Raw genomic sequence first — 27,873 nt, forward strand, 5'->3', positions numbered from 1 at the left:
TGAAGGTGGTGAGGCACTGGAACAGGTTGTCCGGAGGAGTTGTGGATGCCCTATTCCTGAAAGTGTTCAAGGCCAGGTTCGATATGGCTTTAAACAACCTGGACAAGTTGAAGGTGTCCCTGCTCACGGCAGGGGGGTTGGAAGTAGATGCTTCTTAAGGTCCTTTACAACCCCAAACATCCTATGGTTCTATGAAAAAATAACGAAAATTATGATGGGTGTGGAGAAAGCATGCCAGGTTTTGCTGGGTCCCCAGCTGGCTACAGAGCCAGAGACAACAGAAACAGGAGGAATAGAATTTGCACAGCTGAAGGATGAGAGGTGGCTAATTTTGTCTAATATTTCTCTCAGTGTTCTTGAGAAGAGGTGGCACACCTACATACACTTCTCTTGTGAGAGAAATTATTTGCATTGGATATACAGAGATGTGGGAGAAAAGAAGTGACTAATGTTCAGCAATGGTTATTGTGGTCGCAGTGGGCAGCTGTTGCAATGGGGGTGGAAGTCCATGGGGAAACTCAGAAGTTATTAGCTGCCTCACAATATAGCCTCCATACATCCAGCCAGAGTGCAGAGAGGGACTAAATCTCGATCTCAGTATGAAGAACTGCTACTGCCAGGCACATACAACCTTAATTTCACTGGAGCAGTACATCACATCACTGAGACACACAGTGCATCTCTACTTCTCCTTCAGTTGGCCCAGAGTTCAAGAGTGAGCCTGTGCAGTACAGGCGAGCTCACTTTAGCCCCAAAGATACCACCCACACCAACCTGCAGGCCACAACCAGCTCTGTATTTCAGGACTCTTGAGGAGCTCTGCCAGACTTCCTCGTACATGCATATATCCTGAGGTGAAGCTAATCAGTCCCTCAGAGCAAAGGGACAGTTTGGACAGGTTGTTCCAGTAAGCATCACTTGTATTCAGTACATCTTACATAGCACAATTAACAGCAATTGGTCAATGAACAGAAAACCAAAAAAACCTATTCCAACACTGCACAAATTGCAGCATATCTGTTCCTCTCACGTCCCTTCTCACGTGTCCCTTCTCATGTCCACTCTCTGTGGACAGGTGTCAGCTTTAGGGGACCAAGTTAAGTCTGATTTAATTTAAAGCATAACACAGAACATGACACTGGGGAAGAAACAAGCTCTGGTGGGGAGGCCACTATTCATAGAATCACAGAATAGTTTGGGTTGGAAGATCCAACCCTTAAAGATAGATCCACCTTAAAGATCCTCTAGTTCCAACCCCCTGCCATGGGCAGGGACACCTTCCACTAGTTCAGGTTGCTCAAAGCCCTATCCAACCTGGCCTTGAACACTTCCAGAGTTGAGCCATCCACTAGTTCTCTGGGCGACCTGTTCCAGTACCTCACCATCCTCACAGTAAAGAATTTCCCCCTAATAATGGGGAAGGGAGGTATCTCTCTCCTCTAGGGTGCGAGGGGGAAGGTTATAAGGAGGTGGTGAGCCACAAAGGACACCTTGCCAGGATGCAGCACTCCTGGGCAGGAGCGCGGGTGCCAGGCGGGTGGTGTGGGGAGACGTGAGGCCCCACGTCTTCCCTTCGCTGCCCCGGCCACGCGCGAACACCCGGCCGCCTGCGGGAGACGCGGGCAGGTGCAAAGCGCTCCGAACTCTGCCCGGCCGCCATGGAGCCTCTCTCGGTGACGAGAAATCCCGTGAGCGCCCCGGGACGGGGAAGGGGCGCGGGAGGCCCTCGCTCCCCGCCCGGCCCCTAACGGCGCCCCGCAGCCGCGGAGCGTTCCCTCCATCCCGCGCTCCCGGCCGTCCCTCAGTCACGCCGTCCCTCGCCTCTCCGGACGGACCACAATTCCCAGAGCGCCGCGCGCGCGCTGACGTCAGACGCCGTCGGGGCTCGACCAATGGGCGGGCGCGCCGGCGCCGGGCGGGGCGGAGCGGCCGGTGGCGGTGGCGGAGCGGCGGCGGGAAGGGCGGGCGCGGGGTCTGCAACAGCGGCGCCGGCGACGACGATGCCGGTCCATTCCCGGGAGAAGAAGGAGAATAATCACGATGAGATGGAGGTGGACTACGGAGAGAACGAGGGCAGCAGCTCGGAGGAGGAGGAGACCGAGAGCTCATCAGTCTCCGAGGAGGGGGATAGCTCAGGTACCGCGGCCGCTTAAGGGGTACCGCTGCCGTTCCCCCAGCGCCCAGCTCTGCCCCAGGGACACAGCGGTCCTGTTCCCCGGCTCCGGTGGCTGCCGGTGCCCACCCCCGCCGTGACCCCGCCCCTCCGGCCCGGCCCAGCCCTAGCTTCGGCCCCGCGGCTCCTCCTCGGGCCGCCGCGCCGGCCGGGACGCAGTAACGTGGCGGGGCGCAGGGGCACGGAGCCCCGTTTCGCCCCGAGCCGCCGGCTCTGGAGCCAGCTGGCACCCGGCCTGGGGCCAGCTCCGTGGAAGTGCTGTGGGCTGTACCCTGCTGGGCTTGGGAGCGTGCCCGCTGAGCGGGGTCCTCGCTGGGGTCTGCACTTAAGGGCTTGGCACGCATACATACGTACATACATACATACATACATACATATACATACACATATACATACGTGTGCATGCGCGCACACATGTGTGTACGTGTATATACGTATGTATTTCTTCGTATGCCAACAATTAGGTGTTTTCAGACCTGTCTTTGAGGGGATATTGGAAGCCCTTGGCAGTACCATTGGCCTCCTTTGCTAATCATTTCAGTTTCTGCTCTGCTGAAGGTCCTTTCCTTTTTCCATAGCTTCCTTCTGGACTGTAGATTTGGAATTACATTAGTAGGTGAAATCTAGCTTTAAAAAATTACTTTTTCTATGCTCAATTTACAGTGTGTTATAGAAAGGTTATGATCTATTCAAACTTTCCTTGTAATTGCTTCTTTCTGTCTTTGATCTTAACGCATCTTTCCAGGTGATTCCCAGTAAAAGTTTATGGCGCCTTATTGGACTAGTGCTGAAATGGAAGACTGTGGGTGGAAAGGAAGATGGCCAGAGTTAGTGAACTGTGAGAAGTCCTGACATGGACGTGGGCCAGGGTCAGTCCTGGTCCTGACATGTGTTTTAAGTGATTTAGAGTGGTCTGCTGGGATCCTATCCCATGCCTATACTAGCATATTGACTTGTGGCCTGAGTGCTGGAAGAAGTGGAATGCCATGAACCAGACAAATTAGGCAGCTGTGAAATTATATTTTTATATCTGTTAGTCTTGTGATTGATTTATTTGTGTGCTAAAGTCTTCAGTGTACAGTTATTTCTTAATTTTTGGTGTTGAATGATCTGGGAGATCTTGAAAGTTAAATTCTAGGGCTTTTATATTCACACTGACTGATGCAGTTCAGGGAAAGCCCTGCTTTGGTGGTGCTGTGTGGACTCATGGAGCTTGTCCTCATCTGCCTGTGCATGGACTAGCAAGGTGCTGCAGCCCCACAGGTGTGGTACAGACACAGCCAAGCTCACTCTGCAGAAGTAGAATAAAGACTCTTCCAGTGCTGAGAAAGTGTGGCTACAGTACTGGGAGAGGGTATAGTCATTCCCTTAGACCTTGATCTGAGTTAATTCTCACTCTGCACCAGAGTTGATCCCCCAGTAGAGGCCTTGGTTAATCCACAGATCCAGATAATCTGCCCATGGTTTATGCAGAGCTTCCTATTAATTTTTTTCCTTTGTCCCCTTCTTCTTCCCTATCCCTCCATATCTTTGAGCTGGCAAGTATTGCTGCTAGAACCCCATTTTACAAGTTAGGCTGCTGGTCTGTGGTGTCCACCTGGATCAAAATGCTGACTGCTACTGTCCTACCTTTCATCCTTACCCACCCCTCCTGGTACTCTGTGCCTTTCTATCCCCTTTCTTGCTTGTTTGGCCTTTGTATGCTAAAGTGTCAGAAAAATAACTCATTGAAAAGGTAGCTAGTGAAAACATCTCAGTGAAGAGTCTGATATCTAAATGGCAGGCACTGGAGACTATGTAAACCAGTGGCTAGATAGACTGCAGCTCATTAGCAGCAGAAGGCATAAGTGGCAATTTTGTGAAAATATGTAAATATGTCCAACTTAAATCAGTTAACTGGATGCCTACATGTTTTGTGAATTTGGGACTAATGATTTGCATGTGTTTAGTCTGGAGCAGGTGATTTTTAGTTCTGGGCTGTTCTCTAATCTGAGGAAGATCTTGCACTTGTCTAACGCAACGCTACACAGGAGATGTCTTCACTCAGTGAACTGTGAACCATATCCAGATATGGGCTTGAAAGAGTCAGCAAAATTAGTATAATGTAGTGATTTTATTTCTGTCTGTATTAGCTACTGATTTGGCCAAATAAGAAAAGAGAATAAGTAGTTCTGAGCAGATAGTGCTGAGGCCCCTTATCTCCAAATTAAAACCTTAGGATATCCTGGGTTGGAAGGGACTCAGAAGAATCACTGAGTCTGACTCCTGGCCCTGCACACGACAGCCCTAAGAATCACACCGTGTGCCTGAGAGCATTGTCCACATGCTTCTTGAACTCTGTCAGGCTTGGTGCTGTGACTACTTACTTCCCCTGGAAGCCTGTTCCAGTGCCCAGGTTCCCTGTGGGTGAAGAACCTTTTCCTAATATCCAACCTAAACCTCCACTGACACAATTAAGATCTACTGCTGGGGAAGGCTGATCAGTTTTTCCTTACCCCCGTTCTCTCAAAATGGTTCTGTTGAAAAACAGGGCCAGAAAAATGTGCTCAAATGGTCTTGGGTTGTTTTGGTGAAACCTAAACTAGGCAGCATTTTTGTGTGCTGGTGGTTATGCCGGAATAAAAGTGAACTTGAGTTCACTTTTGGGTACCAGGACAAGCAACTGGAAGTGATCTGTTGGCAAAGCATACCTGATGCTGTGCTCTTTGCAAAGGAACCTTCTCCTTTCCTTTCCGATGTGACTTAGGAAAGCATGCTTCAGTTCTGTTATTATCAGAATTGTACATGAACTCAAAAGGGAATACTGTATTTTGGATAAGAAATTCATGGAGATAGCTTTTCAAGAAGTTCTGATACACGAAGTTTGTTACATCTTTCAGGAGAAGGCAGAGAGGGGATAAAGGAGGAATATCCAAGCATATTGGGCAGTAGGTGGGTGAGGCACAGAGTTGTTAAGGTCTCCTTGATGAGGTCCAGGGGCAGCACTGCAACAAAACCCACTACTTACTTTGCCCATCTTAGCCTTCCAGTTTGTGTTGTAGCTAGATGCCATCTGGGAATGCCCTTTCTTTATCTCTTATTCTAGCTAATCTTTATGTCTGAGAAAATGTAATTTTCTGTGGGACAGTTTCGTGTAACGTTTAAACTTAGCTTTTTCTCTCCCAGCTTCCTGGCTGTAGTGAGAGAATTGGCTCTGTTAGTTTCAGCTTTGAAGTTAGCTCTTTTTCAAAATTTGCCTGGTTTCCTCTTTGTAGTTCTGTTATTTGGTATTTCTAATGAAAACTTTGAAGTTTACATGTCCTCTAAGACGCTTTGGCTGATTTTTATTGAAGGCAAATATTTCTGTTGTTTTGTCCTTATCTTGCTTTCTTCTGGAATTAGGAAGGAGTAATTGTGTTTTAGTGAATGTAATCTATGAGTGTGTCTTTAAAACAACACAAGAAGCTCTCCAGATAATTTCTGTTGCATTCCACAGAGAAATGCTTTTAAGGGAGCACTTTAAATGTGATGATTACAGGAAATTACATGCTTGTCTTAGTGTCTTGACAAATATGAACATACTCCATGGCAGCATATTGCTCCTACGGACATAAGATAATTAGCACCACAAGAAACAAGTCTTAATTGAAATTAGTAATGTATTTTTTTGGTGTTAAATTTGTCTTCTGCTTTACTTGCATTCAGCCTTGTTTTTTTCCCCACCAGTAGATGCCTGACAACACAAAAGGTGCTGTTAAAAGAAGCATGAGTTGTCCTATCCTGTTCCTTTTGACATTATGTATTTAGTAAAGGTTTTTTATTGATTGGGATTTAGAATAGCATATTAGAGATGAATAAAAAAAGCCACAAGTTATGATTACCATCCTAGAGGAGAATTTGGCCATTTTTTAAGCACTTTATGTAGGCCAAGGCTTATTAAAAAAAGCTATTTTAGGTGCTGTTACATTTTAAGTACTATGTGGGGGTTTTTATCTTTAAACCAGGCTACCCTAATTACCATGCTGGACTGCTTGAACATAGTAGGAAAAAAGTGACTGTGATTTTGGAAGTGTTTAAAAGTACCTTAAATACTTGGTGCAGTATGAAAGTATGTGGGAAATCTGATGTGTTGAGACAGGATGGGCCTATCAGCAAATGTTTTAATATGAAATGAGCAATCCCACCTCCAGTGTTGTAAATTTTCAACTGGAAGGCTGTGAGATTTGATCCTAAAACCTTTTACTTTTTCAGCACTCCATATTCTCTAGTCAGTATGTTGTTTAAGGCCATGGGAAAGAAATTTCGTAAATTATATCCATTAAAGATATCTCAGGACTCTAAAAATCATCATTTTATGAATCTTACTGGAGGCAGAATAAAGATGAAACAATTTAAGAGTGAATGTGAATTAGCATGTGAATTGACATTCGGTATGAATGATAGGTAGAATGTAGACTTCTAGACAGAAAGTCAGCTGAGGGGAGACTGGAGAGTTATGTGTTATTTCAATATCTACAAGAGAGTCAGCTGTGCCCTCAGATGCCAGTGCATAAGTTTCCTTGCAACACAAGTTTAAAATGTAAAATGCAGTCCCCTTCCCCTCCAACAGTAGGTGTGCACTGATCTTCAGCCAGGGTTACAGTTCTAATAGTTTTCTTTGCTTTGTAGTCCTTAAACATATACAAACAATAAAATTCATATTAACTTAAGAAAAGCTTCTGAGTGAATTCCTTACTAAAACATACCTAGAACAAAAGGCATGTTTGAGAATAAAGTGGGAAAACTACTGGTATCCCAGTGCTTGTTGCTGTTTGGTTTCACAGGGAGGTGCCTTCAAATTTTAAAGAAGCTTCATTTTTATAGCACATAAATGCTTTAGACAACTCTTTGAGTAATATGATTGCCACATCCCTTAAATCTGACCAAGCCGAAAGTTGACGGAGCAATTTTGCTTGAGTATTGCATTGGACAGCCAAATAAAACTTTGTTCTTTAATCTAATTTCCAGCCTGATTCTGGTTCTGCCTTATTTTTGAGAACAATATTTGATATAAAGTAGTATCTCTTAACAGCCTGATACGTTCTTCCTCCAACCTCCCCATTCAATGTATTTAAGTTCTGTCTTTAAATTTTCTTGCTCTGCTTTCAAATACTTCAGGTTATATTTTGTTTTAAAACTTTATACGCACTTTTTTGATTGTAGTAACTTTAGTACAACAGACCATACTAGGTCTTTAACTTGGAGTCATAGGTGCCATTGTAGTATACATTGGTATGCTCTGCTGCCTGCTGGTTTTCATATCCAGGTAGAGAGGGCTAGTGTAGTTTTTAGTCCTAATAGCTTGTGATGATTTCAGAAACAAGTTAAGTGCAGAAATCGTCACACACTGAGAGGTCTGAGTAGACATCTGAGTTAATCAGATCGTTCCAAGTAGCAGTGGCCCTGAAGCTACTCCTTTCACCTCATCACCTTTACAAATTGGCATACTCTTTTGGAAAACAATGAAAATGAAGACTTGCATGCGGGCGTTCTGTAGTTGGTGTAGGAAACAGCATAAAGAAGTTAAATTTTTCCAATGTTTATTGGAAAAATGTGAGGAAGAAACAAAAAGCTCAGAGTTGTTTATGGTCCAGAGGAGTGAGTCCAGGCTACTGGTTTCAGGATTCCACTTTACCTTTCTGTAGGATATTTTTTGCCAGAGTAAATGCTTACATAGATATGTAAGCCTTAGGACAGTGACTTCTCTTAAACACCTGGTCTGTTTGCACCCTTTCAGCCCCAGTTCCTAACTGCATGGCCATCCCTTCTGAATGCTTCCTACAGCTTGATAACAGATCAATTGTACTGTAACTGTTGAGAGCTAATTCCTGCAGATACTGCTGCTATAAAGCAGTTTCACATATCTGATTTTTAATAAGGCTTAACGAAGCCTTTTTTTTTTTCTTCTGGGAAGGGTGGGAAACAATCAAGAATTTTGTATCTTAGTTTTTCAGCTTTCTAGTCTAAGAAATGGCAGTGGAGATAACTGATGTTCAGTAACATCAGATGTCTCAACAGAGTGGCAAAATTTTTGGCAAAACAATTGGTATTTATTATACTTTATCTTCCCAAGCTAAATTAAAAAAAAATCAGGAATATAAATTAAATCAAAAACCATGGAAAGAGTTTAATGTTAATTACTCTTGCTGCATAAAAGCATATAAAGTCAAGTTTCTGCAAAGTTCTAGACTTTTCAGGTTAAGAAATATTTCTTTAGAAATGCAACCATTTCAAATGGTCGTTACAATGAACTACAGATATTTTTACAATTATATTTCAACGTCAAAGATCTCTTCAAATTGCACAGGATGAAACCTATTTCAAAACCATGTGTTATTTTTTCTTTAAAGAATTTTAATAAAACAAACCTTGAATTTTATATGACAAATGTAATGTTGCTTGCATTACAGGGATGGCTTTTGTTTATACTGACTCAGGATACACTTGAATTTTCAGTGGTGCCTAATAATTTCTCGTGTTAATTGGTATCTTTCATCTGGTATGATATACAATGTTTAGTTTTTCTGTTTCATGCGTTCTTATGTACACTTTGTATTATCAGTCTTGAAATTTAACCTCTTGAGGTCTTACAGTGCTGTTGTTTCCTGTTTTGAGAAAAAAGAATTACTGTTTATGGAGTTTATTCTAAAATTAGGTCTAAGTTTCTTACTTTGTAGCTTATATGACAAGTGATTTCTCATATTCTGCTCTATGTGAATAATAATATAAGGGCTAGCTATAATTCAGGCTTTCTTCATATTCACTAGAAATAAAATATCCAGTTTATTTGGTTATATATTACATTGTTCAAAATTATTCTTTTTATTCTTAGAAATGGATGATGAGGACTGTGAAAGAAGAAGAATGGAGTGTTTAGATGAAATGTCCAATCTCGAAAAGCAATTTACAGACCTTAAAGATCAGTAAGTATTTTAATGTTTTAAGTGCCTCATTTGGCAATCCATTCCATGAAAATATTGTGTGCAGCTGGTGTTTTTTTCATGTATGTGAATGCTACTTTTGGAGGAGAATAAGGATTGGGAGTTCTGAAATTATTTGCGGGCAGTTGCTTTAGAATAATTTTATGTATTTATATTTTTTTTTCTGTAGGGATAGTTTTGAAATGTTTTTGTTGTGAAGGGCTGGTGTGGGTCTATTGCATCAAACTCCTTAGTAGATCTAAGGAATTGTGATTTTAGGGGAATTTATTTATTTATTTACTCAATGTCTTATTGTTTTATGTATGTAGGACAGACAAGTACTGTTTTTGCTAAGTAAGAAATTAGATTTGGGTTTTGTTTTTTTTTTTTACAGGATAGTGCAGTAGTTTTTGTAGTTGGTACCAATGAAAGTTTCTTGTGGTTGCTGCAAACCAGGTACCAGTACTAAATAAAATGAAAATACTGTTACCTCTCTGTAGTTTGCCATCATGGCTAGGCTTCGCGAACGAAGATTAGTAGTTTGCCATAATACCTACATAAACAGTAAAAACCTGCTAAGTAGAAGAGATGAAATTAATAGCCACAGTTATCAAAAGTGATTGCCATTTGTATTACAGCCAGATATTTGTATCATAGAATCATTAAAGTTGGAAGAGACCTCTGAAATCATAGAGTCCAACCACTGACCTAACAATGCCAGGTCCACCACGAAACCATGTCTCTAAGCACTATATCTACACATTTTTCTGAACACTTTCAGAGACAGTGATTCCACCACTTCCCTAGGCAGCCTGTTCCAATGCTTGATCACCCTTTCAGTGAAGAAATTTTTTCTAATATCCAGTCTAAGCCTCCCCTGGTGCAGCTTGGGACTATTTCGTCTAGTCCTGTCTCTTTTTACCTGATGCCCCCCTCACTACAACCTGCTTTCAAGTAGCTGTAGAAAGCAATAACGTCTCCCAACAGCCACCTTTTCTCCAGGCTAAACAACCCCAGCTCCCTCAGCTGCTGCCCACAGGACTTGTGCTCCAGACCCTTCACCATCTTCATTGTCCTTCTTTGGACAAGCTCCAGCAATGTATGTAAAGTTAAATTTGTTTTTACATGTGCCCAGACAAGCTAGATGCATCTGTTCCAGTTTAAATTTGTGGTAATTTGGCAACTAACTTAAGGTACCTGGCGAGTGAAACTTTAACAAGACCCGGTCTATTCATGGGCATATCCTTGAATTGAAAACCTAGTCATTGTCATGCTTTAGATGTGCCTTTATGTTGTGAGATATTTCTTTCTGCTACAGAAGTGAGACATACAACTTGCTTTGTATAACAGGACACTGTGAGGTCTGGAAACAATAGGGTCTGGAAAGAATTGCCTAACAAGAAATTCCTTGCTGCAGTGCCTAGAGAAGATTGTTTGTACTGCTATTTATTTGGCTGTGCCTGAAGAAACCTGGGAAATGGAACCAACTGATGAGTACTGAAGCCAGTCAGTACTGACTGGTTTGGCATTTGGAAAACTGTTAGCTTTTGAGGTCAGCCCTACTCTTCCATCTGTCCAACAGCTTGGATGACTGAAAACAGTTTGTGGAAACAAACCTTTAAGGAGTGAATATGAAAGAGGGTGGTCATCAGAGGAAGGAAACAAGTATTTTGGGGGGGTTTAGGTGTTTGAGGAGTGGTAAAGCTATGGTATATGGAAGAAGGCATTGGGTAGACACATTGGCTAGTTGAGAGATAGAGGTATTTGTATGGGCTAGGAGAACAGTGATGGTGGGAATAATAGAAAAGGACCATTAGAATGATGGAAGAAGCATTATAGGGAGAAGTGGCTGTGAGTAGGGAGATGATGAAGTTGGGAAAGAAGAAGAAGATGCATAAACAATGGGATTTTTAGTCACAACCAACAGCAGAGATGATGTAATGATTGGGTCTGCCTGCTCATTTTTTCTGGGGAAACTGCATTTGGATGCTATAAGTAGAATTTGCAGTGGTTGGTAGCATTTATCCATTTTAGGCAAATCACTGTTTGAAAGTACTGGATAAATAGTTATAGTTCATCAACTGCTGCATGGTACCAAGTGCACCCAGTCTATAAGTGCTTGCTCTTATGTAGCTGGTCCTTGGTGCTGTATAGTCAAATGTTAGTGGCTGACCCAGTGCACTCTGCATCCAGGCTTATGTTCTAGCTAAATCATTCTGCTGTAGCTCTCTGTTAACCACCACGTGCATAGCATGCTCATCGGGGATTGAGCCCAGCAAAGTGGGGTTTGATCAGCTGCAGGCTGTGTCAGTTGACTGCAGGACAGATTGCATGTATCATACTCTTAACAGGTTGCAGGTAAGAGGTAGCAGAGTGATCACTGATGACAACTCTGTAGGTCAAGCATGTGTACCTAACCTAGCAATAGTCAAAGTAAGAAGATGAGCAAGCTGGTGGCAGACGAACAGGCAATTATTTCTCAAGGGGGTCTTGGTGTATTAGTATACATAAACTTTATTTTTTCTAATTACTTAACTTGTGCACTTTAAATAAGTAAAAAAGCAGCATCCTTGGCCCAAGGACATCTGTTGTATCTGTGTAAACAGATAACATCTGATGTGTTCTTAACACTTAGAGAGTTTGTACATGTTTACTTTAATTTTACAGCTTTTGATTGTGCGTTGCAAGGTAAAAAATGAGATAAGGAGAAGTCAGTTATATTGATGTTTCTAACATTGAACATTATATTTATCAGTTACAGTAGGTGGGGCTGTATTGAGATTGAAATCTTTGTAATTGATATTACATTAAATTCTACAAAAAGTGCAAGTAGGTTGCTTCATTGTCTGCCAGTAAATATCAGCTTTTATAGGAGGACTGAATTTCAGGTAGAATAAAAAAAAGTGCTTTAAATACAGTTCCTTTTGGCAGGAATGGAAGATATCAGTTAGAAATCATACTGTGCTATTTGTGATAGTATGCAATATGTGGATTTTCACAGGAGATGAAATGAGTGTTACTTCAATGAGAGCCTGCCCATGTTTTATGGTAGCATGGGAGCAGATATGTGAACACAAAAATGAATGGTTGTTTCTATCCACGAAATGTCTGTCTTTCTCTCTCATGACATAAGCCAGTTCATTATAATGTATTGTAGAGGGCAGCTTTACGCGTCCTCTTCCATGTGGATTCACATCCTACTGCATTTCAGTCCTATAAACAGACATGCAGTTTTTTCTTCTTCCTTAGAGATGGAGATACATACACTTCTAATTGTTTACACTCACTTTCCAGAAAGGCTTAATAGACGTGAATAGAATATTTCAAAAAGAAAATATGTCTTGAAAAATTCAAATGCTAAAAAATCTTCACTTTGCTTCAGTGTTCCATAGCATTAACAAAGGAATGACAAAAGAACAGCTATGTTAAAAATATTTCTTCCACCTTGTGTTTTCTTCTAAATAAAATACATATGAATACATACTTTTAAATAAAATACATATTTTCATTTCTATTTTTTTAAGACTCTACAAAGAAAGATTAAGCCAAGTGGATGCAAAACTACAAGAGGTCATAGCTGGAAAAGCACCTGAATATTTAGAACCACTGGCAGCTTTACAAGAAAATATGCAAATCCGAACCAAGGTGGCAGGTAGGCATGTAAAATGAGTATTGCTGTTTTAAAGAATAAACTTCCTATGCAATTTAAGGCCAATCTTCTCTTTTCTTTAGAACTGTTGAAGGAGTATGTTTTAAAGTTAGAAATACTGTGGCATGATTTTAAATGTAAAGTAGTTTCCAAGTAAAAATGAGTAAGTTGCTTACCTCTTTGCATAAGTTGCCTGATAACATCAAATTAAAAATATGGCTTTTTTATGTTTCATTTACTAGCTGCCTGTCTTTGGGTAGTAAGTACAAAATTACTGAGTTGAAAACTAATAATTTTTATTAGTCAGAAGATTTGGGATCAAGTCTACACAGTGGTCACTGTTGAAGAGATATGTAGGTTCTGTCTCATGAAGTGCTTGCCAGATCATCTTAGATGATCATGGTTTTTCCTGCTCTTCTAGTCTCTGTCTCTTCTGCTTCTCTGCTCCCATCTTCCTGTTCCATCTAGGGAAGAAGAAAAACCCTATCCTTGACAGCTTTGATCTAAGCTGAATTTTAATTATTAAAACTAATGTTTAGATAGGCTTTTATGCTCATAGAAGAAGAAGGCAAGAACTTTGATCTTCTTTCACTATGCAACCATATATAATCATATGGAGTAGTGGTATTATGGAAAGACAAAGTTCTGTACTTCTCTACTGTAAATTTGTTTCATGTTACAGCTTGACTCCCTTAGGAGTAATTCTGCTGTCCAAGGGTTACGTAATACAGACTGTCAGAGATCCAAAAGGCAGACAGTCTTGATCTCTCTAGCCAGAGAAGCTATACCACTGTCTTTTCTAAGAAACTTAGCAGAAACGTCGTGCAGCCAAACTGAAAATGGCAAGCCTTCTTATACTTTTCATAATACAGTTTCAGTGCTACTCAGTATGTCTTATTGGTACTTTTAACTTTGAGAATATGAAATCTTTTGATCAATTGCATTTCTCTCCCTCCAGCTCTTTTCTGTAATGCTTTTTCTCAGCTGCTGACCCAGAATTTCTGGGTTTTAAGTTCTTAACCCAAATTTATGTGACTAGTCCTAAGTAGCCCCCTTCTGCTTTGCAGAAGGATTGTGGGTGAACTTGCAGAAGGTTTGGTATAAAAGCAACGATAATCCAGGCTTTCGATTTTCAATTTTAAATGTGATTGTCCATCTGTGCTTTCATGTAGGTGGCTATGGGTATGCATTTTACATATTCTCCTGATTGGTCTTCAGCAGCACTGAAGGTCCATGTTCCAATGTAAAAAAAGCCCAGCATAAAAACTGCAGTTTCCTTGAGGCTGAGAATAGAAAACAGGTTTTTTTTAACTTTTTGTCCCCAACTAAATGAATTTGATAAAATTATTCTGGAGAAAGCAAGAAACTGCGAAATAGGCTTATTTGCTCTTACTATTTGAGAGCCTTGACTGTTACCTGAGAGAGGGGAGAAGAAGGTGAAAAATCCCCAAACTAAACTATGTTTAGCTAAACTTTGAATATAATTGCATCTGTGGTAGAAAAAAACCTTGTGTTTCGCTGCTCTCTAAGGCACTATTAGAACAAAATATGGATCTCGACTATTTCAGCAAGTCAGAAATACAATAGAACTGTTCATAACTGTGTTGTTCATTTTCAGGCAAATAAGCAGTGACCTAGGTATGCCAGTCAGCCATAAATATAAAAAAATCCAGCATAACATAGCAATGTAAGAAAAGAACATTTCAAATTCTAGATCAAAAATGACTTCACAGCAGAAAGATGATTGGCTTAATACTTGGAGGTTTATTTTTCAGAGGAATTGCTGGTAGTAGTGTTGTTCCTCTTGTGCTGTGTTCATTTATTGTCAGTTGAATTCTAAGGGGAAGTTGGTTTTGGAAGTTGTTCTGTTGCGAGATACCACCAGCGTGTGTGCAAACTTAACTCTTCAGGTTTCTAATCTGAAACCATTTAAGTATTTTGTGTTGAATGCATTGAATATATTACATCAAATTCTGTCTCTGCTTACCAGATACTTATTTCAGATAACTCAGATTTTTTCAACTGTCTGTTTAGTGGACATATTTTCAGAAATGCTCCTAATGCTTAGAAACGGTATGCTTTGTATCACAAAATGACTATTTCTGAGAATGGAACAGTCTTGTTAATTAATTTAATTTATTAAGGTCATGCATTATAAAGTAATATTATAATATTAATTTGTTTAATTTATTAATTTATTTATCTTATTAGTTTATTTAATTAATTTATATTAATTAATTTAATTAATTCCCAAATATTAATTTGGAAAACCTTTTTCTTTCAATCGGTTTTCTAGCTATCTTAAAACCCTAAGACATTACTTTAAACTCTAATTAGAAAATAGAAGAGGCCATTTAGTATTTGATTTTTGAAAACTGATGATATCCAGGATAACTTGATCAGATATATAAAATAGACCTATTTTGTGAAGTTAGCATGACCACTGGTGTAATTTATTGACTGACAGGGGAAGGAGTTAAAATAGGATTTATTTTTTCTCACATCTTCAGAATTAAGGATTTACTTGTTCTTATTTTTACTCTTTAAAAAAGCCAGGCACTGTAAGTGCCTAATATAATATATCTGTATTTTCCACTATGTGCATTTTTTGGGATTTGCAGGCAGTCTTAAAAGGGAATTCTGAAATTGGATAGTTGCTAAAGAAAGTAATATTGCTATAATTTGTGTGATTACAGGTATCTATAGAGAGCTTTGTCTGGAATCTGTGAAGAACAAGTACGAATGTGAAATTCAAGCCTCTCGACAGCACTGTGAGGTTGTGCCAGCTATTTCACATTGATAACTAACCTCATCTAACTTTACTGTCTGTCATGCTTTTCAGGTTCAGTGCGTGTTTTTATTATTGCAGTTATTTGCTATTTGAATGCAATTGCCATGTGATATTTAAGTCCAGGTAAGAGGTTATTCAAAGCATCTAAAAATTAGAATCACAGAATATGCTGAGTTGGATGGGGACCCTCCTGACTCTGCACAGGACACCCCAGAAATCACACCATGTGCCTGAGATCATTGTCCAAACACTTCTTGAACTCTGTCAGGCTTGGTCCTGTGACCGCTTCTCTAGGAAGCCTGTTCCGCTGCCCAACCACCCTCTGGGTGAAGAATCTCTTTTAATATCTGACCTAACCTCCCCTGACACAACTTCAGGCCATTCCCTCAGGTTTTGTCACTGGTCACCACAGAGGAGGGATCAGTGCCTGCCCCTCCTCCTTCTCTCATGAGGAAGTTGTAGACTGTGATGAGGTGTCCCCTCAGTCTCCTCCAGGCTGAACAGACCAAGTGACCTCAGCCACTCCTCAAGGCCCTTCACCATCTTCATTGTCCTCCTTTGGGTGTTCTCCAATAGCTTAATATCTTTCTTATATTGTGGCGCCCAAAACTGCACACAATACTCGAGGTGAGGCCGCACCAGTGCAGAGCAGAGCAGGACAATCCCGTCCCTTGACTGGCTGGCGATACTTTGCCTGATGCCCCCCAGGACACGGTTGGCCTTCCTGGCTGCCAGGGCACTGCTGACTCATATTCAACTTGCCATTGACCAGGACCGCCAGGTCCCTCTCTGCAGCACTTCTCTCCAGTCTCTTGTTCCCTGGTCTATACACACAACCAGGCTTGCCCTATCCCAGGTGCAGAATCTGGCACTTTCCCTTGTTGAACTTCATATGGTTGGGGATTACCTAGTCCTCTGATTTTTGAGGTCTCTCTGCAGGGCCTCCCTGCCTTTGAGAGAGCCAACAGCTCCTCCCAATTTACTTTCATTGGCAAACTTAGTATTCCTTTGAGTCCTGTGTCCAAGTCATTAATGAAGATGTTGAAGGGCTTTTTATAAGTTTGGCTTTGCATATTTATAGCTAAGTCTTCTTATTTTTCATTATCATGTTCTTATTAATAGATTCCCACGTGATTTTTTAACCTGTGTTATAAAAAGATTACCAAGAAAGTAACTAAAATATCTGACATAATTTTAGCAAAAAAACACCTTACATTTTAATAACAAAACCAAAAAAGTCTTTTTAAGATGCCTTGGACAGCTACTGATAGAATTGTCATTTCAAAAGCAGTTACAAGAAAAATATTTTACTCTCCTTAAACATAAACATTCCATTTTAAGCATCTAAATACTGGATACTGTAGTATAAGCACCCAAGAACATGTATGTCCAGTGCTGTACATAGCTGCTTAGATCCTGAGGTTTTCATCATAGCCCCTCTTAGAGTTGCTTAAAGGTGTTTTCTTCTGAGTGGTTCATGGTATTCCTGAAGTCTGTGGTTCCTACTATACCAATAAAGCAAGAATGTGCATGTGTAGTTTTAAAAAGCTTTCCATTTTTCTTGATGCCTTGGGAAAGAATTAGGTATAATGAAGGACTACTCATTACTGACTGTCTTTGCTCCTGTGAATACTCCTGAGGTTGAACAGAATCCTCTAAGACTTTAATCTGTGATTGAATGATTTTTTTTGGCTATGTATTATTCCTCTTTAAGGTGGTCCTTGTCCCTTGTTTTCCTATTATGTTTACTATGAAACCTTAAGAATTCAAATATTCGCAATCCAATAAGGGTCTCTTGGGGTAAAAGCTCTTTAAGTCGGCAACGCTCCTTATAGAATATATATTCCACTAGAATATAACTGTTCAGCAAGAATGCCTCTGATGCCTATAATAGCTTTTCACACCTTATTTGTCATCAAGTACTTGAAGCAGAACACGTCTAAACACAAACACTATTTAATTTTAAAATGGATTTTTAAAATCATCTCAGAACAAGTAGCACTCATTTGTCACTTCAGGTATATATTTAAATTCCCCTTGGAAATGTTTTTTTTTATAATTAGGGGTTGAAAAATATATGAAAAGAGGTCTTTCCAATTTGAATACTTTTAACTTGAAGGGAATGATAAACATGGCGGTCATTTAGTAGAGCAGGATTCTTTGGTTTTGTCTATTGCTCATTTGTTTTACTTTGCTCCAGCACACCCTCTTGAGCATTAATAAAGGTAAATTTCTGTTGTTATGCTGTGCTGGGGGCAGGAGCAGTCGAGATGCAGACATCTGCTCATTTGGCTGTAGGGAACTGCAGCTTCTGACAGAGACACGGTAGCAAATAGCTAGATGCAGTAACCTGTGCTGCTTACGCTGTTTTTTCAATAAGTCCAAGCTCTCTGTTTTCCAGAGCTGTTAAAGGCACTGCTTGGTGAAAACGAATGTTAAAATCTAACAATCAGCTGTATTTCCTACTCATTCACTTTTGAAACGGTGCAAGCTTATGAAAGAGCAGTAAAGCCTCACTGCCTTATTTCCTGGAGGCTTGGAACTCAGCTTGATTCCAAGTTACTGTTTTAGAGAATTTAGTGGTTTTTTTGATGCTGCCTTTAAATGAGTAACTGATCTATAGAGATGCTGTGTCATTTTAGTATATCAGTCCTATGGGGTGGATTATAATGAGAGCAGTTTGCCACAAAGTTGATTTTCTCATTCTGAAACACTTTGAGGTGGAAGAGGGTGTAGATCACACAAGATGCTGTAGAAAGTTCGTATCAGAGTATGGGTTTGTTTGTCTTTTTAGATACAAAGTGCTAATGATACACCTAACATGGCAGGCAGTAGATAATTCTAATTGAATCAGAAAGGGCCTTTTAAAGGGACCAACAAGCTAACTTTTCTAAAGTAGTGCTTTAGAAATGTTTCTCACAGCTTTAAGGTAGACAATTTTGCTTTCACAGCTATCTAGATTATGTCATGTGCTCAAAATTCTGCCGTGGGAAGGTAATTTTCAGATCTATGAAAATCAACAATTATAGATACTGTGGGCATAGATGATAGTTCTCTATAAATGACTGCAGACTTGTTAATATAGGAGGCAGCTTAATAAAAAGCTTTCCAAGAAAACATTAGCTTTTGTGATTTTGTAATGAAAGGTGGCACAGAGATCACTACTTTACTGTTACTCACTGTGAATAAATCTTTGCTATCCAGAAGGAAAATACTGTGTCATAATGCAAACAATTATTCTGGAGAGCTGCATGTTCTTATATACTTAATTATTCTTGGTACTGATATTTGATAAATATATAACTATATTTTCACTTATGCTAAGTGAGTGTGCTGTCTTTAATGAGATAGAATCTCACACTAAGAAAGTGGATACAGGGAGATGTCATATGCTTTATGGCCTCTGAAAAATTTTCCCCTGAAGCTACTTTTACCTTCTGATGCTACGTCTTAACACTGATGCTTTAAATTGTCATATATATTTAGATGATAGAACCTAACTGATATAAAAAATGTGTAATCTTGCTTTTTTAGAGTGAGAAGCTTCTCTTGTATGATACCGTACAAAGTGAACTAGAAGAGAAGATTAGAAGACTTGAAGAAGACAGACATAGCATTGACATTACCTCAGGTGGATGGAAATTCAGAGTTTGGGTTTTTTGTTTGTTTGTTTGTTTGTTTGTTTGTTTGTTTTTTATCTTCTGGTGGCTACTGATTAATTGACTGTACACAAAGTATATCTGGTGAGTTTCAGGTTATCCATTAAGATGCTATCCAGCTGTAGACTTTGGGCAACGGGTTGAATTTAAACTTAAATCAAACTTTGGTTTAGAAATTTTCAGCATCCCTTGAGTGTTTTGAGAATATTAATTTATGCCTGCACAATCATTTAACAGCTTCATGCTGTTCAGACACAGCATCTCACCAGAAAATGTGTTATTTTTAATTTTTGGACGATGTTTTCTGCTGTAAAAAGAGTTAAACATGTAAATGTTTCTGATTCATAGCATGTTCTTATTATATCTTTTCAGAATTATGGAATGATGAACTCCAGTCCAGGAAGAAAAGGAAGGATCCGTTTAGTCCAGATAAGAAGAAACCTGTTGTTGTATCAGATATCCTTTTACTGAAATCATTATTTTTTCTAGTAGTGTTTGCAGTTTTATAGCTACTTTTATTACATCTCATTAGTAACAAGTTGAAGTGATAATGCATTATCAAAACTGATCTTTGCATGGCAGATGTTACTTAAATTAGAAAAACTGTGTTGACGCATTCCATTATGAAAATTGAAATTGAGATTTTCTTGTCTAACTACTGGTTTTATGTAGAGAATGTTTCTAAAAATTGATTTTTCTAAATCTTAAAAAAATAGAGCTACGAGGCAGAAGCAAGTTAGGCATTGTGCTTGCAAAGGATAACCTGACTTGAATAAGGTGTAGCTTTGCTTCTCATACTGGAACATCTTTACCACAATGTATTACTTCTTAACAACTCCATAGACTTTAGAACCCTGTTTGATTAAGTGTTTAAAATTCAAAGAATTGAGATGGTTGGCAGGGAGGGTGTTTTTGGGGTTTGGGTTCCTGTAGAGTGAGTATAGTATTTAAGAATTTTGCATTGATGACTTCGTGCTGCTGACAGCATGCAGTGCAGCTGAAACTTTTTAACTTTTAACACCTAAGAGACAGTATCATCCTTCTCCAGAGAAATAAAGAGATGCCTTTACAGAGTGTTCTCTCTACTCATAGTCCCTGCCTGACATTTTTATAGGACAGAGATGTGGACTCTTAGAAGTTGCCAAAATCATAGAATCATATTGTAGAATGGTTGGAGTTGAAAGGGACTTAGGCAGTGACACCTTCCACTAGTCCAGGTTATTTAAGGCCCCAGCCTAACCTTGAACACTTTCAGAGATGGGGCATCCACAATTTCTCTGGGCAACCTGTTGCAGTGCCTCACTACCCTATGAGTAAAGAATTTCTTCCTAACATCTAACCTAAATCTCTGCTCGTTTAGTTTAAAACTGTTCCCCTAGTCCTATCACTATCTGCCAATGTAAAAAGTTACTCTCCTTCATTTTTATAAGCCCCTTCTAGGTACTTGGAAGGTTGCAATGAGGTCTCCCTAGAGCCTTCTCTTTTCCAGGCTGAACAATCCCAACTCCCTATCTATCCTCACAAGAGAGGTGGTCCAGCTGCCTGGTCATCTTCATGGCCTCCTCTGAACCTGCTGCAACAAGTCCACATCTTTCTTGTGCTGAGGACTCCAGAGCTGCATGCGGCACTCCAACTGGGGTCTCGCAAGAGCGGAGTAGAAGGGGAAAATGCCCTCCCTTGAGCTGCTGGCCACTCCACTTTTGATGGAACCCAGGATACAGTTGGCTGTCTGGGCTGCAAGCATACACAGTTGACTCATGTCCAGAATCGTGGAGACTATCTAAAATAGACCAACTCCTAAGTATTGACCTTGTACAGTAGAAAGACCATTTTTTTATTGTTAAGTTGCTGCAAAAAATCCTACTCCTTTCACAAGGTTTTGTAATGTTAAGAGAAGGTGGGAAGGAAGAAGTTTCTGAAAAATGTGTCATCACTGGGACACTCTCCTTCAGCATGGTTGATTTACTGGAGCACATCCCAGATGGATGATTTGTCCTAATTACGACTGTTCTTCCGTTGGGTTGTGTCACAAATTTAGTTTAGTAGAGAGATTTTTTTAACTAGTGCTTAAAAGCCAAGTGGTATTAATCAACAGTTACAAGTGGTTTCATTAGTTTCTTAGTTCCTTTAGCAATTTCTGTTCCAGTTGTGTGAAAGTGTATTTTCTTTAGCTCTCAGTCATCATTGTCTTCAGGATGTCCATATAAATAGCATTGGATTCTGTGAATTATGAGCTACCTTGCCATTTTAGCATATATTCCAAAACAAAAATACTAACATAGTATTAGGTCTAAAATCCCAGCAGCTTCAGGCAGTTCATAAAGCTGAAAATTCTTTCAGTTATGAAGTAAATTAGTTTGGTGGTTTTGGTTATAGTTTTTAAATAGTTGTGAACTTGTCAGTTTGTACAGACCCGTGTAAAGCAAATGGAATTTTAAGCTTACATATTCCATTTTAGGAAATTTATATTTTAAACATCCATAGCACCTTTTCTCTAAACTTGTTTTTCAGACATGAAATGGAGAGAAACAAAGTAAAAAGTGAAGACTGTTGTAAAGGAAGAGCTGTGCTATACAGAATGTTGTTTTGAAGTTCATGTATTGTTCTAATACACACTTTTTACTTTGCAGCTGATAGGTTAAGGAAGGGGCTTTTGCCTTTCTACTTCCTGTTTTTTGAATATTTGTTATTCTTACATGTGGTGCTGACTATACTTTTCTCTGAAAGATATATGATGCAGAATGCTGTAAAAATAATTATTTTATTAAAGCTAATACTAGTGTAGGTGCTGATTTGCAGTGGTACCTTGAAATTGCAGGGAATTTTAATCGTAACTTGAATTATTGCAAATAAGAATGATTTCTTACAACTGCCAGGAATGAAATGGTTGTATCTCAGTTGTTTATCTAATCCTCATGTTGAACTCCATTAGTCTGAATGTCTACATTCTATTACTTACCTCTTTTAAAGTTTACTTCTAGGTTGCATAATTGAAAGATATATGTGTTTGTGTGAGCTTTTACTTCATGTAGGTATTCTTTGTGTGAAAGTTTGGAAGAACAGAGATATTACTATGTTTCTACAAACATTAGAGTAATTTTATTATTTCTGTTTAAAAGAGTTTTCCCTAACTTTTCCACGCCCCTATATAGTTTATATGTTACAAGACCTTGATATACTTGAAGACTGGACAACAATAAGGAAGGTAAGATGAAAGGATGAATGCCAGTGGCTATGGGTTTAGTTTGGGTTTGCATCTAGTCCTTTTGCTACTTGAAAATATGAAACTGTGTTTCTTACACAATCAAACCACAAAATAGATTTTTATTTTTTCAGTAGTCAGCTAATCCTTTCAGTTCAAGCTATGTTATTGTTACTTTTTCTGATTCTACCCAAGTAATTCAGAGGAATCCAATAAAGTGGTGTAAGAGGTTATCTCTAAAATGGGGAGTCCATAATTTTCCATGAAAAAGGGAGCCTAAAGCCTATATTGAGTGGATCTGCTTTGTCATAGTCTAGCACAATTGGGTAGAAGCTACAATAGGATAGTCTGATAGGCTTAGACTTCTTCTTTAAATGAAGATGTTTTAAAATGTATATCATATGGTATGTTTCTACATAGTAAATTTTTTTTATTCTATGAAGATTTCTATGTTTTTACCTCTCCATATACTTTTTTTTATATAAAGTGAAAAGCTGTGTTTTTCCCAGATTACAAGAGAATCCTGGTTTACAGGAAGAGAAATTTGTTAGATGATTTGATGTATTTGCTGCATAATGCCTTTTTCAGATCTTTGTAAGACTGTTGAAGGAACTTGATGTAATGAAATGCTATCCTTGCCTTGCGCTTGCAGTCAGAAAGCTTCCCCTAGTACCCTCATGCTTCCCAACTTATGGAATAGCAAACTACTTAGGTGGATTCAAAAACTTAGTGGGAAATGTCTCCCATTTTGTTTCCATCCTGTTTTCTTGTACAGATTTCCTAAACAAGAAGTAAAATGTGACCTTTCTGTGTGAACTTGTCTGACTTTTCTGTTTTTATCGCATCAGAGGAAAAGACACAACATATCTTTCCCTGGAGTTCTTTTCTGTAGTTTTACATGATTTTTCTGGAAATAATTTAAAAAACCACCAGAAAACAAAAAACCGAATGAACACTAAAAAACTCCTGAGTGCTTCTTTTTTTAATCCTACTCTAGTACTGCGTGCCATCTGGAGTTTGTATGAAGGGAAATTTCTAAGCTAATAACGTATAAATCAAAAGAATAGATTGTTCATATAGCATTTTGTTTTTCAGAATGAGTTAATGTAATTTTGTATTTTTTTGACAATTACGTAACATCAATTTTGAGGATTTAATTAGAAAACCTTCAGAGTTATTTGGAATCAAAACTTACCAAAGAAGGTGGTTTTTTCACCCTCAAAATGCTTTTTTATGTAGTTACTAAATCATCATCGAACACACTTTTTTTTACATTTCCTCTCATTGTGGTTTTTGCATATAAAAGCAAGTATCCTGAGCTACACTGCATGTAACTTCACAGTTAAAGCTGGCAGTTCAGAAAAAAAGACTATACTTGCTGACTGACTTCATCTTCTTTTGTGTTTCAAGGCAATGGCTACACTGGGGCCACACAGAGTAAAGCCAGAACGTAAGTAAACATTGTCTGGTTTCACAAGACAAAACTTGCTGTGTGCAATGGTGCAAACTGCGTCTAGGCAGACTGTATTTATTTTAGCCCTGGTATTCTGATGGAGGATGGGGTGAGGTAGCTGGAAGGTGTGGCTTTCATCTTTCCCCTCCCTGAGATGCTGATACTATTAGCTTGACTCCTGTTGTTTCTGTTAAACAAATTCTAGAAATTATCAACAAAAATTGAAACTTCTAAAAGTGGTTTACACCACCTAATATTAGCAAGATATGCTAGTGTTTGCAAAAAATGAGGCAGAAAACTGAGAGCATCTGGACCTTATGAGTGTGTTCTAAAGGATTCTCACCTTCACTGCAAACTACAACCCCAAAAAAGTAGAACCATGGGAAAGGAACTCATATTTGGCACTGAGATGAGAAGCATGTTAATGCTAGGTAAAATCAAATGTTTGGAGATGAGGAGGAAAAGGGATAGAAGGCAAGCAAGTCATAGCTTCTATTTGAAAACAAAAATATAACTTTTATGACTGAAAATAAAAAGGTATCTTGCTTCCAATTTTCATGCAATTATTAAGAAACAGGCTACGTTTGGAAAAAATTGTGTATTCTGTGTAAATCATTTGATGAAAGTGTATTTAAACATCCAACTGATTTCTGTGAAGTCAATATTAAATTACTTTTATTAATCATTTTAGCACCTGTCAAATTAGAAAAGCATCTACATAGTGCTAGATCTGAAGAAGGAAGACTCTACTACGATGGAGAGTGGTACGGACGAGGACAGACGATATGCATTGATAAGAAAGATGAATGTCCTACAAGGTAAAGATTAATTAGTTTATGCAGCTCTGTACATTCATGTTACGCAATAGCTAGGATGATGGTATCAAAGAATAAGGCCTATTTGGAAATACTGACACATCATTAACATTTAGTAGTTCACCTTGGAAGACAGGCATTACCAAAGAAGGTTGAGTGCTGGACTCAAAGTTGCTGAGTAAAGTTGGAATTCACTGAAGGTTTGTCAGGTTAGGATCTCAAAAAATTTGAGCTCTTACTAGTTTCTGAATAGCTTTTGAGTAATTTTTTTTTTTTTTTTTTAGTATCTTGGGAATCTTGCTTTGAGAATTTGATCTGTTGGCCCATCCCAAAATAATTAATTATGGAAAAACACTTTATACTGTTGAAGATAAGTTTTGTTTTCAGTTGATCAGTGCTCTGAAAGAAAAGCGTTGGAACTTTTTTACGATATTTCCTTCTCTTAACAAAGGTTTTACCTGGGAACAGACTAAATATTACAGTGCAAATTTGATTGAATGTTTAAGATGTATAAATGTATTTTCTCTGTATGGATAACATTTGTAAATTCTAGAAGTGTGAGCGTATTTAAAATCAAATGTATATTTTACATTTTACTGAATGGGGCAAATCAGTCTAAGCCCAGTGTTGATTAAATATGATTAAATATTAAATTAAAGGAAAATTGACTTTAATTTCATATAGCAGTAGTTTCATGTAAAACTGACTATTTTTTTCTTTCTTGTATATGGTGAAGGGGAACAAATTTTGGTTGTTTGGTGATTTTGGTGTTTCTTCAGGGCTGAAACAGGAAGATATTTTAATAAACTATATATTCTGTCTGAAATCTAAAAAGTTCTGATTTAATTTAGCAGAACATAGCAGTTGTACTGGGCCAAATAAAGATCTTAGTACCTAGTGTCTGACAAAAGCCAAAAGCTGATGCTTAACAGGCAACTTCTAAGGTTGAAGAGTTTCCTAGTGGGAGTTTTGTCACACTCATTATGCACTTTATTCTATTAACTGTTTTAATCTCTGTGTTTTTGCTTTTTTTCCCTCCCTATCAATCTACTTGAAGTTATTTTTCTCCTAGGGGAGGAAGTTTTGTTCACTCTTTGTATTAAAGGTTACCACAAGGAGCATAAAAGCAGGGCTCATGTATCAGTGGTTCACTAAATCAGCTTTGACTTTATTTCTTATGGTCTTGGTATAATGATTAACAGTTAAATACATTTTGTGCTTTAAATCATGGCTTCAGGCTGTTTAACTTTTTTCCAAATACTTAATATTCAATGTAATTTCAAGTATGTTTTTTTTACCATGGGTAGTTTAATGTTGTGTTTTCTATGTGTGACTATTGTTCTTTTCAAATATTTGTATACATTAAGGGTTTTCTCATAAGGAAATAAAAGAGATAGATGGCTGAAACATTAACTAACTTCACTAAAGACACATGCAATTGTCAAAGAATTCTGTTGAAACTATCCTTTAAGTGGAGCCAGTATCTTTTGGGCCTAGCATTTACAACTAATGGATAATTTCATTTACTGTATAGAAATACAGCTGAAGTTTTGAGGTTATTTTTAGCTTATAAGATTTCTAAATTTTTCTTGGTTTTCTTCCCCTGACCTTCCTTCCCTCATTTTCTCTAGTGCCATAATTACAACAATTAACCATGATGAAGTTTGGTTTAAAAGACCGGATGGAAGCAAGTCCAAGCTGTATATTTCTCAACTACAGAAAGGAAAATATTCAATAAAGCATAACCACAACTGACCTAACTGCTAACTGGATATGAAACAAGTGGTATTGCCATGCTTGATGTGCCATGGGGTGAAAGTTGTATTTAATAGTGTTTTGTATTCCTTATACATTTACAGCAGTATCTAATGTGTATTGGTTGTGCTGTATGTAAACTTCATATGAACGGCCTTCAGAAACCTGAGGGGAGGGTAAATCATGTTGACAGACATTTTGCCTCTGGATTGGGTCCTAAGGTGCATAAGGTACGAAGTATTCTCTTCAAATATAACGCTTCAGAACTTCTCACATTTGTTAAATGAAAAAAAAAATCTGGTTTTTTTTCCATTAGTGACCAGTTGGTGTGCAAAAAATGATAACAATAATTACCAGCAACTTATTTTGTTTTCAGTGACTGTGTCTTGTGGATGTAAATTTAGCCTGCTCAGCTGTTGCTTTTGAATAGATTGTAACATGCACAAGCATTCTTTTATCCAAAGTGGACTGATTTATTAAAACTATTGTCCTCAACAGTTCTGCTAGTACTGACTGTGTTATATTTTGTAAGGTTTACTATATTGCTTGTAATGAGACAAAGCCAATATTTTGAGCTATGTTTTTTGAAGAGCACTTTTCTAGTGTCAGACCCTATTCTATAGTAACAAATCATTGGTGGTTTCTTTTTTCTTGATTGCCAGGAAAATTTATGCATAAGGTAGACAGTGTTGCTCCAACCTGTGTTATGTGTAGCCCACAAAGAACAACTGCGAGGATGGTTATGTAAATGCTGTTGCATGGTCTGCATGTTTGGTCCACAGTTGTATGAAATTCTATGATTCTATGAAATACTATGAATTTTTTTTTCAAAAGGAAAATATTTCCCCAGAAATCATATATTTGGGAGAATTTACACTGACTTTTTTTTCACCAAAAGCTATTTTCCAAATTTCTGTACCCCATTTCATCTTATTGTACACCAGAAGTATTTCATGCAGCTTAGGAAGCTGAATTTCATTTAACGTCTTTAAGCCACAGAGAAAAGTCCTAAATCCTTGATGTTACTGTGATGTGCTTCGAGCATCTAGAATGATAGACGGGATTGTTGAAGAATTATTAATGCGTTGGTTATGTGCACTTTAATCTCCACTTATGATGATTCTTCTTGGAGAAAGAAAGCATCCATTTGCTTTAAATGATCACAGCAAATGAGAATTTTTATTGTAACATGTAAATTAATTGTCTCTTCTAGTGCAGGGTGGTGACTTCTTTCCAAATGCCAAATCAGTTTCTGCTGAGTGATGCTTTTCTACAATTGTATGACATTAATCAAATGTACATAAAGTATCGATTGATATGTTGGCTTTTAACAATATGAACTGTATGTATACAGTTGTTTGATAAACTTTTTGTAATAAAATATTTGCATTTTTTAACTTAGTATATAAATAAATGATCTGTGGTAGTGGACATCTTT

At 38.5% G+C, this 27,873-nt stretch overlaps 1 protein-coding gene across 1 annotated transcript; it reads left to right on the top strand.

Annotated features, from left to right (window-relative positions):
* The first annotated feature begins 1,919 nt into the window (after nucleotides 1-1,919).
* Nucleotides 1,920-27,873, top strand: BRMS1L (BRMS1 like transcriptional repressor). The gene is made up of 10 exons (XM_027726851.2): nucleotides 1,920-2,136; nucleotides 9,024-9,114; nucleotides 12,636-12,763; nucleotides 15,457-15,536; nucleotides 19,086-19,182; nucleotides 19,583-19,666; nucleotides 22,351-22,415; nucleotides 23,823-23,862; nucleotides 24,557-24,683; nucleotides 26,312-27,873. Exons 1-10 carry the CDS (start codon nucleotides 2,001-2,003, stop codon nucleotides 26,433-26,435), a joined length of 972 nt encoding a protein of 323 aa, XP_027582652.1. The 5' UTR covers nucleotides 1,920-2,000; the 3' UTR covers nucleotides 26,436-27,873.

The sequence above is a fragment of the Pipra filicauda genome, unplaced genomic scaffold, assembly GCF_003945595.2.
Source record: "Pipra filicauda isolate LSUMZ 115617 unplaced genomic scaffold, ASM394559v2 scaffold11_size5308982_pilon, whole genome shotgun sequence".
Lineage (NCBI taxonomy): Eukaryota > Metazoa > Chordata > Aves > Passeriformes > Pipridae > Pipra > Pipra filicauda.